The sequence below is a fragment of the Carcharodon carcharias genome, chromosome 11 (assembly GCF_017639515.1).
Source record: "Carcharodon carcharias isolate sCarCar2 chromosome 11, sCarCar2.pri, whole genome shotgun sequence".
NCBI classification, from domain to species: domain Eukaryota; kingdom Metazoa; phylum Chordata; class Chondrichthyes; order Lamniformes; family Lamnidae; genus Carcharodon; species Carcharodon carcharias.
In genome coordinates, this window is record NC_054477.1 from 58374765 (window position 1) to 58392095 (window position 17331).

Here is a 17331-nt window from a genome sequence, read left to right on the forward strand (position 1 = left end):
TCAAGCTATGCCCCCACCCAACCCCCATGGCCTCACCCCCCTATGCCAAGCTGTGTCTGCTACCCATCCCCCCATGTCAATCTATGCCCACTCACCCTATGACCCCCATGCCATCATGTCAAGCTCTTCCTCCCACCCCCAGCCTCTCATGCCCCAATGCCAAGCTACACCCCCTAACCACCCCACATGACCTCTCATGCTCACCATGCCAAGTTATGCCATTTCCATGCCCATTCACCCACTATACATTGCATGGAACCAATGACCCCTATAGTGACAATAGGATGTGCAAATAAAAGCTTTTTAAAAAAAGTGGAAAGTAATGAATGAATGGCTGTTATAAAAAAATTCCTTTCATTACAGCCCAATAAAAGTGTCAATCATTCAGACCCTTTAAAGCATCAAGAACAGAAACTGCAGGCACTAGTGGGTGAATGGCTACAGAAGTGCCATACGATGGCACTGGGGACATGAGGGTCCATGGAGTATGCATGGGAGTGCATAGCTTATGGGGGCATAGCCTGGCATGGAGAGCATGGGGGGGTGAGAGGGTGTGAAGAGAGAGAGCCTGTTTTTATTTTGACTGGGACAAAGTCTCAGAGCACTGAGGTAGGACTTTCAAACTGCCCGCCTCTGCACCCAACAGCCCCTGTGGCTATCTTGGACCTCTTTCCCCAGTTGGCTCACGCAACCGCAGCCCACATCAGCCCCCCGGCAATGATGGTCCTGCCTTCGTGGGCACATTCTCCCAAGGCACGCAGACTGAGCTAGTAATGTTCCCCATTCCCACAACCTGGATTTGTCTAAAAACCAATTGCATTCTGCAATGAAATGACTTAAGTTTTTTTACATGGATGAGCTGAAATAGAGCCCAGTGGCCTTCCTGATCCATAATTACCTTGTGAAATATTTCAAAACAAACAAACCTCTGTAAGTTGCAGAAGAATAGCCAGCTGCACGCACTGCGGTCATAGGTCTAGCAACAGCGATCCCATCCTTAAAGATGAAATGTAAACAACTCAGTCATTCTTCACTTTCAAAACAGATTTTATCAAAGCATTTTATCATTCATAAATGGAAGCAAATCATAAAATCACTCTTTTTAAAGCATGTAAACATGGATAACATGGCAAATATGAAGAAAAACCCATTCAGTGAAATTTTAGAAAATTGGTTGCTGCCCTATGGCCTTAAACACAGGTAGTCAACACAAAGTGTCATATTCAGGTTAGAGAGAATAATTGGAATTGGGGAAGAAAGAGGAAGGGAATAGGATGCACAAGGAGAAGGGCAGGGAGAGGGAGGAGATGGTGGGGAGAGAATTTCAGCAGGGAAAGAATAGGAAGAGGTGGAGAAGTAGGAAGTGATCTTCAGGGAAGGTAGGGTGAAAAATGGGCAGAGAGAAACAGACTGTCCAAAGAGGCTTCTGATTTAATTAATGAATTACTCTTCAATCCTACAACCCTCTAAAAACTTCGTATTCCTCCAATTCTGACTTCTTATGCATCCCCGATTTCCTTCGCCCTCCATTGTTGGCTGTGTCTTCACCTGTCTGGGTCCTAAATGCTGGAATTCTTTCCCTAAATTATTCCTCCTTTCTACTTCTCCGTCCTGCTTTAAGATGCTCCTTAAATAGAATGGGCACCATTAACAGACTCTATCATAATGGGTAAATCATTTAAGGGGAAAAGTTTTCAGAGTTTCGGGGAAAAAGCAAGGAAGTGGGACTGGTACTAATTGGGCTAATCTTTCAAAAAGCCAGCACGGGCACAATGGTCCAAAGGCCTCCTTCTGTGCTGCTATAATCCAAATGCCATCACCAACAGTATTGGGTCATAGCCATGAAAAAAAGAGTTTTCTGGTAAGGGAATTGGAGAACAGAGCAACAAAGATAATTGAGACACCTATTGTTTTTTACTACTTTTATGCAAAATAAGACAAGAACATGGAATCATTGCCTCTACATACAAAAGATTAATAAGCAATCTCAAAATACAATGCATTTTAAATGCTTCTCTGTAAAGGAAGATCAAGAAGCATGTCATGTAATGTTAGGTAGGGTCCCACAAAATTTAATTGAAACATGTATTTTAATTCACAGCATTAGCTGGTGGTAGCACTTCATGCAGAGGCTGAGATGGATCATCCACTCGGCACTTCTGGGTGACGATGGTTACAAATACGAAAAGTCTTGTTTTTTAGCATTCATATGCTTTGCCATCTTTGAGGATGGGGTGCCCATGGAGCCTCCTCCTCCCACTAATTAATGGTTCACCATCATTCGCATCTAGATATAGGAGGACTGCAGAGCTTTGATCTGATCTGTTGGTCCGTGGGATTGCTTAGATCTGTCTATAGCATGTTGCTCCTGCTATTTAGCTTGCATGTAATCCTGTGTTGTAGCTTCACCAGGATGGTACCAAATTTGTATGTATACCTGGTGTTTTTCTCCTGACATGCTCTTCTAAACTCCTCATTGAACTAGGGTTGATCCTTGGCTTGATGGGAATGGTGGAATAAATTATATAATAAAATCATAAAATACAAGTTAACCAGTATGAATGATTATTATTGAGTAATATTTTTTATTGATTATCTAGAAATGCTGTGTCCAGTAGATATTTAAAAAGAAATTGATTACTATCTTACCTGAATAGCTCCAGTGGCAGGCCTTCCCGTTGAAGAAGCCAAAGGCACCCTTGCCTACATTTTGAAAAACATTTGTTAAAATACACTTAATAGATTAACAGATTATGCAAAAGTAGTAAATATGAAGATAATGTTGATGTAACATTCATATTAAGTGAGTATTTCAATATCAGGCTTATTTTCCTTTTACTAATGTTATTTTAAAAATGTTGAGTATAAAACAGGAAGGATATATTCTACTGTAGAAGGCAGGAAGGGAAGCTTTGACAGTCTGACCACTGCTCTGCACTATGTGAAAGAGAGACTCAAGAAAATGTCATCTGGGTACATAATTGGAAGTGGTGCAATGTTTTTCTGTGAGGGTGTATTTTCAGGGATGGAGCTAAAGCAAAGCAGTTAAGGGCTGTTTTGCCTTATAAGGTCAGGATAGACCATGCTATTCACCTGTGCATATGTTAGCTGTTGGTCTTGCCTATGCAAATGTCCAATCCCTAGGAATCTGGACATAGCCTCCAACACTTCAAACATTTCATTGCAATATTTAAACCAGATGGATTTTGAGTAAAGTAGAATTACAAATACGGTTATCTTATTTGGCTGTATTCCCACTTAACAGAAGCAGTGAACACTAATCAGCCTGTTGATAGCCAGAATCCAAAATAATGATTTCTAATTTTTGTGAAAATTAATGAGATACAGAATTTTCAGTTTTACTATCGCAGCATGTGCTGGACAGGTTCTACACTGAAATAAGAGCCAGAAATATGATTCAAGGGTGTGTTCTACAGGGTAAATTTTCAAATTCTTGCAGAGGCAAAGATTCAGAACATCTATCTTCATGTCCTACATGTCTCATCACATGATACCTGACTTCTACAAACGTTATTGCAGTTGCCTTATAAATAGAGGCCCGCTTGTGGTTGAGTATATATGCTCAAGCAACTGTTGCACAACAATTCCAAATTCCAAAAATTATGAGGCCACTCGTGAGCAAGGATGGAAACTAAGGACAAGGCACAGGGGTAACCGGTGCGGGAGGTGGGTGGGTAAGGAATCTGAAGGTAAACAAGCAATTCACACAGGGCAAACCTAAGGTAGAGGGAACTTTGATTCCACCAATAACTAATGGTAACTCACTGAAATTGCAATGAAAACTAGCAGTAAAATGGTAGCACTCATTCCCCTCACAATCATCATACCACAATAACTTAAGATAAAGGCAAAATACTGTGGATGCTGGAACTCTGAAACAAAAACAAAAAATGCTGGAAAAACTCAACTCTGAAGAGTCATACGGATTCGAAACGTTAACTCTGTCTTTCTCTCCACAGATGCTGTCAGGCCTGCTGAGCTTTTCCAGCATTTTTTTTAATACCACAATAACTCACTGATAGTCTATATGTAATCTGTAGCTAGTAGCAATCCTATCATATGCTGATATTCACCCTGAAACCATAGCCCATAATCACCTCACACTGCAAAGGCTCCCTATTCAGTTAATTTTAATTGATCTAGTCCCTCTCCCAATCTCCTTGAATTCTGCTTCAGACTCCAGTTCCATGAAGCTGACAACTTTCAACTAGGAACCTCAGTCAGAACTGATCTGTACTTGGAACAGCACATGTCAAAAATCAGGAGGCACAGACTGGCCTGAACCAAACTGAGAGATCATACATAGGGCCATGTGTCCATTGTTTGGGGCATTTCTCACATGGCATGTCAACCTAAATTCAGCTCAGCACCAACGTTTCTAGCTCCCAATTAGGCCAGCAATTAAAATAATTTTTCATGTTTACCCACAGTAAGTACTCAATTTCATTCACGCCTTTACTGACTGGTCCTCTCTCGGCACCACTTCTATTTAGCAGCTTGCTGCTGCTGCTCCCGGCTCTCTGAAAAATGCTGGTCCCTATGCCAAACCCCAACCCAATCTCCATCCTCCACTCGCTCAAGCCCCAATCCCCAGACCACTAGTCCATTTCTCTCCCATGATGTTCCATCTCTTTTTACCCATCTCTCCTGAGCCCCTAAACCCTATTTTCCTTCTCTCCTTTGTTCTCTTTCCCCATTCTGATCTCTCTACCATTCCCCAGTTTCCATCCTTCCTCTGATCCCCAGTCTCTTTCTTCTTGCACTCATCTCCTGATTTCAAGCTCCCACAATTTCAATCTTCCACAAATTTAAGAGCTCTCATAAGTTTAGACATTCCCCGAAGGATGGCACATATGCCTCCTGATTCCTGACTCTCCAACTCCTTGCTGACTGCACTCCATGAGGTCACTGATCTCAGCACTGGTGGTGGGGTGAGATCACTCAACCAGAGGCTTTAACAGTAGCTGGTGATATCATAAACAGAGAAGTGGTGCGGGGTTATTGCAGCAGGAATTGTAAGCAGCTGATCTTCCAGCTGCTGGAGGCATAGTTTAGGAGATTCCGGGAAACAAGCTTGGAACTCAAACCTGAACAGGCAGGCAGAGCCTCTATTGAACTCCTCAGCTGAAAAATTGAAACTCCAGCAATGTGACTTCCTTTCATGAGTACATACTGAAAACATTAGCCAAGTTCTGAAGTAAGACTTGAATCCACAAACTACTGAATCAGAAGTGACAATCCTACCAGTATAGCCAAGCTGATAGTCAAAGGATAATTTTGTTTGGTTCTGTCTCCAGTTTTGGAGCCTCACTAGTATGTGAACAGATCAAATGTCAGGTGTATAATGTTGCACTCCGATGTCTACTGCTGCACTCAATGCAACCACATCAGTAATGGACCCTCAAAGTTATTCCTTTAAAGTAAATATATTTGAAAATAATTCTGCTGCCTAAACTTCCCTCCAAAAAAGTAATAAAGCTCATGGTCTATCTCACTTTGAAGTAATTGGAAAAAACAAACTCAGTTACTGTTACAACCTGACAAGGGAAATAATGGGAAAGTGTTGCTCAGATTACAAAACATATACAAATGCATGTCAGAAATTCTACATGGGGGATGTCCTCATGCTGCAGTGTAGTTGTTGATTTTCTTCAGCTGATAGCGGTAGCTCAAAGAACACTTAAACACTAGGCTTTTCAGAGAAGTTGCAACCTCTGACTAAAAACATTTACAGAGCTACTCAAAGCCACAAAAGAGAGCTTTATAGGCAAGTCAAATCATTTGTGAAAGATCTAATATTTAAATCTTGTTATGATGCTACAATTCTTATTTTTGACATTTTTACCTGTATATAGTTATCTGGCTGAAGAGAATAATTGCACCTATTCTTAATGTCCAAAGTAGCTGCTTAACGAAAATTAAAAAATCAAAAATGTATATGAAAGAAAAGACAGACTTGGATTTATATAGCGCTTTTCACAACCACTGGACATCTCAGAGCCCTTTACAGCCAATGAAGTACTTTTGAAGTGTAGTCACTGTTGTAATGTAGGAAACACAGCAGCCAATGTGTACACAGCAAACTCCTATAAACAGCAAGGTGATATTGACCAGTGTTCTGACACAGCCAATGGTAAATGCAGAGTTGTTCAAACCCCAGAGGGAAACTTGAAACTGCCACAACTAATTATCAATTTGTATAAATTTCAAGATACGAGCTTGAATTCAGTACTAATAAGTCTTATAGGTTTTTATAAAACTAATTTAAATATTTATTAATAAGAGAAATGATTTTAAATACATAGATCTACAAATTATGATAATTTCTAAATCCCCTAATCAACTTAACTCCCAGTTACACTTTCATTAAGGCAACAGTAAGACACACAGATTTTAAAAGACCCAGGCAAAGAAACATGATATCCTGAACAAGTCGAATTCAAAGTGAGTTCTCTTTACTTCAGTCCCTGGAGACAGCAGCTTGAGGAATAGATGCTGAAGGCTTTTGTACACTTGTAATATCTTTAAAAATGCCTAGCCTTACACACAGCCTTTGCTCCATTATGCACATTTTCTCCTTTGAATACAAATACCCATTGTTTCACATGTCTTTGGACTATAGCTTCCTGATAATAAAAACCTCTCATAACACTAAGTTTTACCAGTAATCTTTGGGAAAAATAAACACACTTTTTCTAAACTTCACCTGGCTAGGTGACACATTTCATCTCTCCTTTTGAAAACAATCTAGTCTGGTTTATTTAAAAATGCAAATGTTCTCTTGACACCTATGTTTCTAAACTTCCCCATATTTACCTAAGTAACATTTCAAACCCAACTTCTCCTCTTCGATCAAAGCACCCAGACTAATTTAGGGACACATGCACACACACCTCTACTTTATAATAAATTCCAATAACATTGAGAATTATTATATCTTCTTGACATCCCCCTCCGTATTGAAAAATGAACCACCGTTATTTAAAAAGATGGCTTCATTTTATTAACCCATCTTATACTATCTCCTGTACTTATCTCTATACTTACACTATTACATTACTAGATGCATGCGTTAACAATTTTCCCTTTAAACTTTAACTTTTGATAAAGCATCTGCAATCAGATTTTCCCATCCAGCGGCATGTATTATCTGTAGATTAAACGGTTGCAGTAATAAACCCCATCCAAATAACCTTGCACTTCTGCCTCGAAATTTGTCCAGAAACTTTAAAGGATTGTGGTCTGCATAAACAATTATTTCTGATAATTTGTTTGCCAGATACATTTCAAAATGCTGCAATGCTAACACCAAACCCAAAGTCTCCTTTCGATCATTGAATATCTTCTCTGTTATACATTCAACTTCCGTGAAAAATACTCTTATCATTTTTTCAATTCCACTGACATCTTCTTGCAACAGTATTGCCCCGAAGCCTATATCACTTGCATCAATGGCCAACTTAAATTGCTTGGCGTAATTGGCTGGTCAAAACTAGTATTGTAATTAAAACAGTTTTCAAATTACCAAATGCCTTTTGACACTCCTGTGTCCATTGAAACTTTGTTCTTTTTTAATAGTTCAGTCAGTGAAGCAACCACACTGCTAAAATTTGATGCATATTTTCGATAAAACCCAATCATGCCCAGAAATCTCAAAACCTTTTGTTTTGTTGTAGGCATGGGGAAATCCACAATAGCCTTCACCTTCACATCTCTTGGAGCCACCTTACCATGTCCAACGATATGGCCTAGATACGTAACTTACGTTTTTGCAAATTTACTGTTAGCCAAGTTCATCACGAAATTAGCTTCTTGTAATCGAGTAAATAATTCTTCCAGATGTTATAAATGCTGCTCCTACATAGGACTGAAAATTCTCAAGTTGTCAATATAAACAGCACAATTGCTCAAACCTGCAATTACTTTGTTCCTCAGTCTTTGAAATGTCGCAGGTATGTTCTTCATGCCACTTTAAACAGATATAATCCATTTGTGTCACAAGCACTGATATCCCCTTTGCTGTCTCTGATGATGGTACTTGCCATTATCCTTTTAGCAAGTCAATCTTTGTGATAAATTTTGATTGCTTCACTTTCTCAATACACTCCTCCAACCGTGGTATAGGATATGAATCCACTTCTGTCACCACGTTCACCTTTCAATAGTCCACGCACAGTCTTTGTGTTCCATCCAGTTTCGGTACCAGGCAAACTCCAGTTACTGCAACTAGACTCAATGATATCATTTTGAAGCATGAAGTCAATTTCTTTCTGTACTTGTGATAACTTTGCCGGATTTAATCTATAAGGATATTTACTTAACAAAGATGCAACTTCTACAGACACATCATGTATAGCTGAATCTGACCACCCAACTTATTTCCACAAATAGCTTTGTGTGACTGCAATAGTTTTGCCAAACCACTTTGACACTTATCTGGAAGGTAACTCAATATTACATCTAAATTTTCAAGTACCCCCTTATTATCTAATTTTATTAGAGGAAAATCAATTTCAGAATCTTGCATTTCTACTTCTTTCTCATTATCTACCACCACTAATACCTCCTTTTGGTCTTCTTCCCTGTCAAAGTACTTTTTAAGCATATTTACACAACACACGTTCTGCTCTTTCTTCTATCTGGAGTATTTATTAAATAATTTACTTCATTCAGTTTCTTTTCAATCCTGTAAGGCCCACTAAACCTTGCGATCACAATCATAGAAATGTTTTTCCCCCATATTTTAAATCTGCTACTGCTATGTCCTGTCTGAATGAGATTGCTGAGTTATGGGCTATTTTCTACTGTGGGTCACCTTAATAGATATTGGGGAGAAAGTGCCAAAACTAGTTTTACCAAGAATCTTTACAGCCAGAGACAGAAGATTTCATCATCAGCATAATCTCAGAGTGTGCTAACCCACCGTGATCCACCCAAGCCCCTCACACTAAATTGAAATCAAGTAGTCAATTCTGCAGCTTGACAAGCTGTCATTTAATTGGTTGATTGATAGGCACTATTTACACGAGTATTTGCATTCTAGATTGCTTTAATTTGAAAGTCAAGTCTCATAATGGGATCGATAATTGCTCCAAAAATAAGATGGCAATGGCTACTGGAGATTCAACTTGACTAAATGGTTAATCACTAAATGGTTAAGATCCAGGTTCATATCAGTGATTACTCACACATTGAAGCCCTTATTCAGCTATACCTTCATGGCAAGTTGTCAAATACAGGCCATGAGGGAATGAAAATTGGTGGACAAGTCACTTCAACCCACTCTTGCATATCTTTGGAGTGCTGGTTACAGTAGCATTACTACACACTTGAGTAAGTTACTCACAAACCCTCTTAAGTGAGGCATAGTGCACCATGTAGGGCAATGTGAGGGCGGCTGTGGATATATAGAAAGGAGACAATAAAGTTTAAGTAAGTCTTGACAAATGTATTGTGCATATTGTAGATAAGTGTATAGCTCAAAGTATATAGCTCACGATAATTTTGAAACAATAGCAGGTGGAGCATTAATCAAATAATTTTTAGTAAATGTAAACTATTCCACAGTACGGCTTGATGTGTTGTACATACCCCCATATTCCCAAAGGGACGTACACCTGCTCCAGTACTTGGTATTTTAGCAGTCATCTACAAAATAATTGTTAAAATATATTCAGTAACTTTAAGCTTCAAAGATATTTCACGTTTTACATTGGTAAGAGATCAATCTTTTTATAACGCTGATTACCAAAGATCCATGTCTGAACTATGCAGACTTGTCAAGTACTGAGTTGATTCAACAATATGATAAATAATATACAAATGCAAGTATTTCTTTTTATCTGTCTAAATTATTAACTAGTTATACTTATACCCACTTTACAAAGGAATATGCCATGACTTTGTTTTAAATAGCTCACTTTCCAATAAATAAATAGTCCAAGCAAAACACTGAATGAACTCATGGTGACATACTAATGTGGTATGCTGAATCACATAGGTGTCACAGAGCGGTGGAACACAGGTTAGCACCAACTGCACTATTGAGTTCCTGAACTCAGCCATTGTCAAGTGAAGAAATGCTGAAGCATGGCACTGGAATATTGAAAGGGGGGAAATAGGAGAGCTGTTCCTGCAGCTCTAATGTAAGTTCATATAATGTTTCACCAACAGAAACTTAGAAGCTAGCTGTCTCCTTGGACATAGTTAAGACAAGCCAGAGAATCCAAGGTGGGGTTGGGAGGAGTTTGAATCTTGTCCAAAAACTTGATTAACTCTGTTTAAATACAAATATATTTATAATTCACTTACTGGAGGTCTTCTTCCATGGCTAGTTCTCAAAGCTTGTTGAAAAGCCACATCATTCTCTAGTTCCTACGTGCAAAAAAAAAGTTATGTATTTTTTTTAAACATGGGGCAGTCATACCTGGTTATTTCTTATACAGCTCTTAATTGTGCATTCAATGTTTGTGTTTCTCTGCATTGTATTTTTAAGCAGACCTTTTTTAGGAAAAAAAATTCTAAATGCTAATTATTATAGGGATCTGCTTGATTATTGATGAAAAGAATTATTACAGTAAACATTTTGGAAAGGATGATCAAGAATTCTTCACATTTGAACGCTCTTTGACTTGTCATCCAAATATCTAAAAACAATGCTTACTTAATAATAATTAAAAGGCAAATTCTGAATACAAAAGAATCTTCTCCATAATCTTAAAGTGTTTATTAAAAAATATTAAGGTACATTTTGACAACAGTTACGTTGTCTTTGAACTGTTTTTACAGTATGGAGCAGTATTATAGAAAATGTACTTCAATCTCAGTATCAGAATTTTTATCTGCAACAAATCAAAGCATAGGTTTATCCCACACAGATTTAATATATACATTTGTGTTGATAAAATAACCTATACTAAAGTAACCATACCTCTGTATCATAAGTTGGGTTGTAGTCATTATATCCCGAATACAGATCCTCTTCATCTAGTGCAGTCAAATGCACATGCTCCATTATTCCACCCTGTGCAAGCAACATAACTAAGGTTAAATTTAACATTGTACCACACTGGGGTTTGCTCTTGCAAACTAAGTTTTTAGCGAAATTAATAGAAATGTCCATTCTTCTGATTATGGACTAGCCTTATAGGCCTAAAAATATTTGCATTGCAAATTATAGAAATAATGGATTGAAATTTATGTTTTTCTTTCTTTAGGTTTTCATGAATGATTGAGTGGCCACGAAGATGGCAGATGGAATATAACGTGGAGAAATGTGAAGGTTTCCACTTTGGTAGGAAAAAATCAAAAAGCAGATTTTTTTTTAAATGATGAGAGACTGGGAAATGTTGGCAGAGGGATCTGGATGTCCTTGTATATGAATCACAGAAACTTAATATGCAGGTACAACAAGCAATTAGGAAGACAAATAGTACATTACTCTTATATTCCAGTCCTTGTAACAAAAGCTAAAGAGATCTTACTATAATTATGTAGGGCATATGTGAGATCACACCTATTGTACTATGTACAGTTTTGGTCTCCTTCCCAAGGAAGAATACCCACTTGCCTTAGAGGAATTGAAGTAAACATACACTAGATTGATCACTGGGATGAGAGGATTGTCCTGTGAGGAGAGATTGAGCAGAATAGGCCTACACTCCCTAGAATTTAGAAGAGAGGTGACCTAATTGAAACATATAGAACTCTAAGTGCTTGACAGGATAGATGCTGGATGGATGTTTTCCATGGCTGAGGAGTCTAGAACTAATCACAGCCTCAGAAGAAGGAGCTGGCCATTTAGGACCGAGTTAAGGAGGAATTTCTTGACTCAAAGGGTTGTAAAATCTTTAGAATACTCTATCTCAGAGAGCTGCGGATGTTCAGTGGTTGAGTACACTCAAGACAGAGATCAACTGATATTTGGGTACTAAGGAAATTAAGGGATTAATGCCATAGGACAGGACGGTGAGGTAATGGTGGAGCAGACTTAAAGGGCTGAATAGCCTAGACCTGTTCCTATTTCTTATGTTCTTTCATGCAATTGCCTCTTAAGTCATTGTACATAAACTAAAAGGAGGGGTTTTGAAGAAGAGTCATATTGGACCTGAAACGTTAACTCTGTTTCTCTCTCCACAGATGCCGCCAGGCCTGCTGAGTTTTTCCAGTACTGTTTTTATAACAGATCTCCAGCATCTGTAATATTTTGCTTTTATAAACTAAAAGGACCCATTTAACTCTAGGCTCACCCTGAAGGTATTAAAAGCTGAATAAAAATATACTGTTATATGCAATTAATATTTTATTGCACTACATTTGTGGCCTCACAAAGCAAAATAACTTAATTTTGAAGTTTACAGCAGCACAACACTAACTCTATTCAATGGAACACAGCATAACTTGCTTCAACCCTTCAACTTAATAACATTGGTGTCATTCAGCTTCGGCTATTACAGTACATTAAAGGCCAAGATACTTTGCTTCAGTTTGTACAATGAATTAACAGGTTGAAATTACACTCTACTTCGAGATCCTAGACTATGGTACTAAAACATACAACCATTTTAATCTGGCAGCAGTTTGTGGAAATAGTGCCAAATTTTACTTATTTTTATATATATGTGTTTAGCACACCTTCCACAGTGCTGCTAATGGTATGTTGGAAAACAGATAGTTTTTGAGGTGCTGCCAGCAAAATGTGACACAAAGCAAGTGTAATGCCTACAGGAAATGCTTGATAAAAGCAAGACCTTTAAATATATCACCAGTAGATCTTATGTGATGGTACTCATGTAAAGTCAATGGATAACTGTTTTATAAAAAATTTGGTTTTCACACACAGCACCAATGTCAGAGCCACTGAGATTTATGGTGACTAAGCCAAATTTCATTTTCACTAAGTGTCAGTGATGGTTCAGTTAGTAGCACTCTCACTCAAGTTAGAAGATTGTGGGTTCAAGTTCCACGACTGAGATTTGAGCACAAAAACCTAGACTGACATTCCAGCGCAGTACTGAGGGAGTGTTGCACCATCACAGGTCCTTGTCTTTTGAATGAGATGTTAAACTGAGGCCATGTCTGCTTTCTCAGGTCCATGTGAAAAATCCCATGGCATTATTTTGAAGAAGAGCAAGGGATTTATCCCCAGTGTCCTGGCCAATATTTATTCCTCAATCTACATCACTAAAACAGATTATTTGGTCATCATCACTTTGCTGTTTGTGGGAGCTTGTTTTGTGCAAACTGACTGCCATGTTTTCTATATTACAACAGTGACAACACTTCAAAAAGTACTTCATTAGCTGTGTCGTGCCTTGGGGCTTCCTTTGGTTATGAGAGGCACTATATAAATACATGATTTTCTTTATAATGTGTTCTGTGATCTTTACCAGTCCCTAGGGGTCCACCAATAGCTCCGTGACTCCACCTCCCAGGCAATTTAAAGTTGACTTAATGCTGAACCCCGATGGTTACAGTATCCAGGGCACAGAGTTTTACCTTCCTGCCCCAAGTCAGTGATCAACGCAAGCACAATATCACTTCAGTCCAAGGCACATGCTGGCACAGGGCATGAAGATCCATCGCTTGGTTTCAGAGGTATCAGATTGTATCATCAAGGAGTCAGTGTCCAGTCTCAGTAGCCGCGCTCTGCTCAGCTCGGCTTGTTATTAATGGAAAGAGGAGAAACAAGAGCTAGTATGGCCAATAACATCATCAGTTTCATAGGCCTAACAATTCAAGGGATGTTTGCTAACCTTTGTGATTCTAATAATAAACTGTCACTGAATGATTACAGCACAGGAGGAGGCTACTTGGCTTGCCACTTCAACACCGCCTCCCAGCAACAGCAGATCAGTTTTCCCACTCCCCCGCCCTTTTCCCATAGCCCTAAAAATTCTCTCTTCAGGTGCTTATCCAGTTCCCTTTTGAAAAGCATGATTGTATCTACCTCCAACACACTCTCAGGCAGTTCCTTCCAGATCCTAACCACTTACTGCATAAAAATGTTCTTCCTCATGTCACTGTTGGTTCTTTTGCCAATCACCTTGAATTGGTGTCGCCTGGTTCTCAACTTATACACCAATGGAAACAAAGTTTCTCTCTATCTACTCTGTTTGGATCCCTCATGATTTTGAGCACCACTATCAAATCTCCTCTCAACCTTTTCTTCTCTAAGGAAAACAACTCCAACATTCTTTTTTATTCTTTCATGGGATGTGGGCATCACTGGCAAGGCCAGCATTTGTTGTCCATTCCTAATTTTTTTTTCATTAATTTGCAGGATGTGAGCATCGCTGGCTAGGCCAGCATTTATTGCCCATCTCTAATTCCCCTCGAGAAGGTGCAGGTGAGCTGCCTTATTGACTCGCTGCAATCCATGTGATGTAGGTACACCCAGTGCTGTTAGAAAGGGAGTTCCAGGATTTTGATCCGGCGACATTGAATGAATGGCAATATAGTTCCAAGTCAGGATGTTGTGTGGCTTTGATGGGAACCTGCAAGTGGTGGCGTTCCCATGCATCTGTGCTTTTGTCCTTCTAAGTGGTAGGCGTCACGAGTTTGAAAGGTGCTGTCAAAGGAGCCTTGGTGAGTTGCTGTAATGCATCTTGTATATGGTACACTGATGCCACTGCGCGTCGCTGATGGAGGGAGTGAATGACTAAGGTGTCGGATGGGATGCCAATCAAGGACTGTTTTATCCTGGATCATCTGCAGACCACTGGTAATCTGAAAAGGTTCTCCAGGTGGTCCATAGGCTAGTCCAAAATGTAAGTCACTGACACACAAAGCCAAGGCCATACAAGAGAACAGGCCAGAACCTTCATCCTCATCACTTGTGAGAGGTCAGACAACCAGACCTACTCCCCAGTGCACGGCAGGAGTCGTCATAAGCACGAGAAGCAACAATGTAGTTTTACAAGGAAGATTTCTGTTACTGTTACAACATACAGCTGCGAGATTGTATTTCCAACACTTCTGGGGCTGAAAACAAAGACGAACCAGCTGAACATGGAGCACAGGATCATAAGATCATACAAAGCAGGAGCAATGGTAGGCCATTCAGCCCATTGCGCCTGCTCCACCAGTCAATAAGGTCATGGATGAGCTGAATGTGGCCTTAACTCCACTTTACTGCCTGACTCCATGAGACTGAAGCTCCTCAGCTTGGAACCAGGCATCATCCCACTTGTGTCTTATCAAAAGCAGTGCCATTCCTCCCATGAATTTTAATGAGCTTATTTTGCAGTGGCAAGCAAAAGTAGCTGATATAGGACTGATAGCTGGTCTGCAGGGTCTTTCCCACACCCCCTACAATTGGTCTGCAGACCACTGCTCTAAACCTCTATTTATAAAGCCCAGGACCTCATTTACCTTTTTAACCACTTTCTCAACCTGCTCTGCCAACTTCAGTGATACATGTCCATATGACCATAGGTCCTGCTGCTCCTGTATCCCTTTAAAATTGTACCTTTTAGTTTATCTTGCTGTCCTCATTCTTCCTGCCAAAATGCATCACTTCACACTTTTCTGCATTCAATTTCATCTGTTATGTATCCACCCATTCCACCAGCCTATGTACTCTTGATATCTATCATTCATCTCCTCAGAGTTCACAACTCTTCCAAGTTTTGTGTTATCTGCCAATTTTGAAATTGTGCCCAAATCTAGGTCATTAATGTATATCAAGAAAAGCTCTGGTCCTAGTGCCAATCGTTGGGGAACTCCCCCCCGCTATGTATCTTCCTCCATTCCAGAAATGACCTTTTATCACTACTTTGTTTTGTATCACTAAGCCAACTTTGCATCCAAGCTGCCACTTTCCCTTTTATTCCATGGGCTTCAACTTTACTGCCAAGCCTATTATGTGATACTCAATCAAATTCCTTTTGGAAATCCATGTACATCGCATCACCCTCATCAAACCTCTCTGTCACCTCAACAAAAACCTCAATTAAATTAGTTAAACATAGTTTGCCTTTAACAAACCTATGATGGCTTTCCTTAATTAGTCCACACTTGTTTAAGTAACTGTTAATTTTGTCCCGGTTTGGTGGTTCTAAAAGCCTTGGACACATTCTATCTGATCCAGGTGACTTGGCAACTTTTACTCCCTCTTTACCAATTTTTAGCCCATCCAGTATTTCAACCACCTCCTCTTTTACTATGACTTTGGCAGCATCTCCTTCTTTGGTAAAGGCAAAAGCAAAATACTCACTTAGTACCTCAGCCAAGCCCCCTGCCTCCACATGTAGATCCCCTTTTTAATCCCTAATTGGCCTCAATTCTTTTCCTACCTTTTTACTATTTACATGCCTATAGAAGACTTTTGGATTCATTTTTATGTCAGCCACCAATCTCTTCTCATACTTTCTTTAAATTTACCATTTACATTTTCCCTCTGAACTTACTATGTGCAGCCTGGTTCTCACTTGTATTATCCAGCTGACATCCATCATATGCATCCTTACTCGTTATTTCTTTTGTCATCCAGGGAGCTCTGGCTTTGGTTGCCCTACCTTTCCTCCTCATAGGAACATATATTGACTATACCTGAACCATTTCCTCTTTTAAGGAAGCCAATTATTCAGTTATAATTTGGCCCGCCAATCCATGATTCCAATTTAACTGGTACAGGTCTGTTCTTACCCCACTGAAATTGGCACTCCTCTAATTAAGTATTTTTACTCTAAATTGCTCCTTTTCCATGGCTAACCTAAACCATTGTGATACTATGATCACTATTCCCTAAATGTTCATCTGACACCCAATTCACTTGCCCCATCTCATTCCCCAGGACTAGATTCTAACATACAAACTAGGAGCAGGCCACTCAGCTCTTCAAGCCTGCTCCGCCATTCAATAAGACTATGCCTGATCTAATTGTAATCTCCCACCTACCCCCAATAACCTTTCATCCCCTTGTTAATCAAAAAACTATCCAGCTCTGCCTTAAAAATATGCAAAGACCCTGCTTCCACCACCTTTTGAGGAAGAGAGTTCCAAAGACTCATGACCCTGAGGAAAAATACTCCTCATTTCTGTCTGAAATGAGCGACCCCTTATTTTTAAAACCATGACCCCTAGTTCTAGGTTCTCCCAAAAGAGGAAACATCCTTTCCACATCCACTCTGTCAAGGCTGTTCATGATCTTAAAGGTTTCAATCAAGTCACCTCTTACTCTCCAGTGGATACAAGCCTAACCTGTCCAACCTTTCCTCATAAGACAACCTGCCCATTTCTGGTATTAGCCTAGTAATCCTTCTCTGAACTGCTTCTAATGCATTTACATCTTTCCTTAAATTAGAAGAC

The 17331-nt window shown here is 39.4% G+C and overlaps 1 protein-coding gene across 1 annotated transcript in view; it reads right to left on the reverse strand.

Annotated features, from left to right (window-relative positions):
- ift88 (intraflagellar transport 88 homolog) overlaps positions 1-17331 on the reverse strand; it is a 137989-nt gene that overhangs the window by 111891 nt on the left and 8767 nt on the right. Inside the window, exons 2-6 of the mRNA XM_041199430.1 lie at positions 10952-11044; positions 10333-10395; positions 9613-9669; positions 2650-2703; positions 927-996 (exon numbers count right to left, since the gene is read on the reverse strand). Of these exons, the coding sequence (XP_041055364.1) occupies positions 927-996; positions 2650-2703; positions 9613-9669; positions 10333-10395; positions 10952-11035 (328 nt within the window). The 5' untranslated portion in view covers positions 11036-11044. The remainder of the gene's footprint in view (positions 1-926; positions 997-2649; positions 2704-9612; positions 9670-10332; positions 10396-10951; positions 11045-17331) is intronic.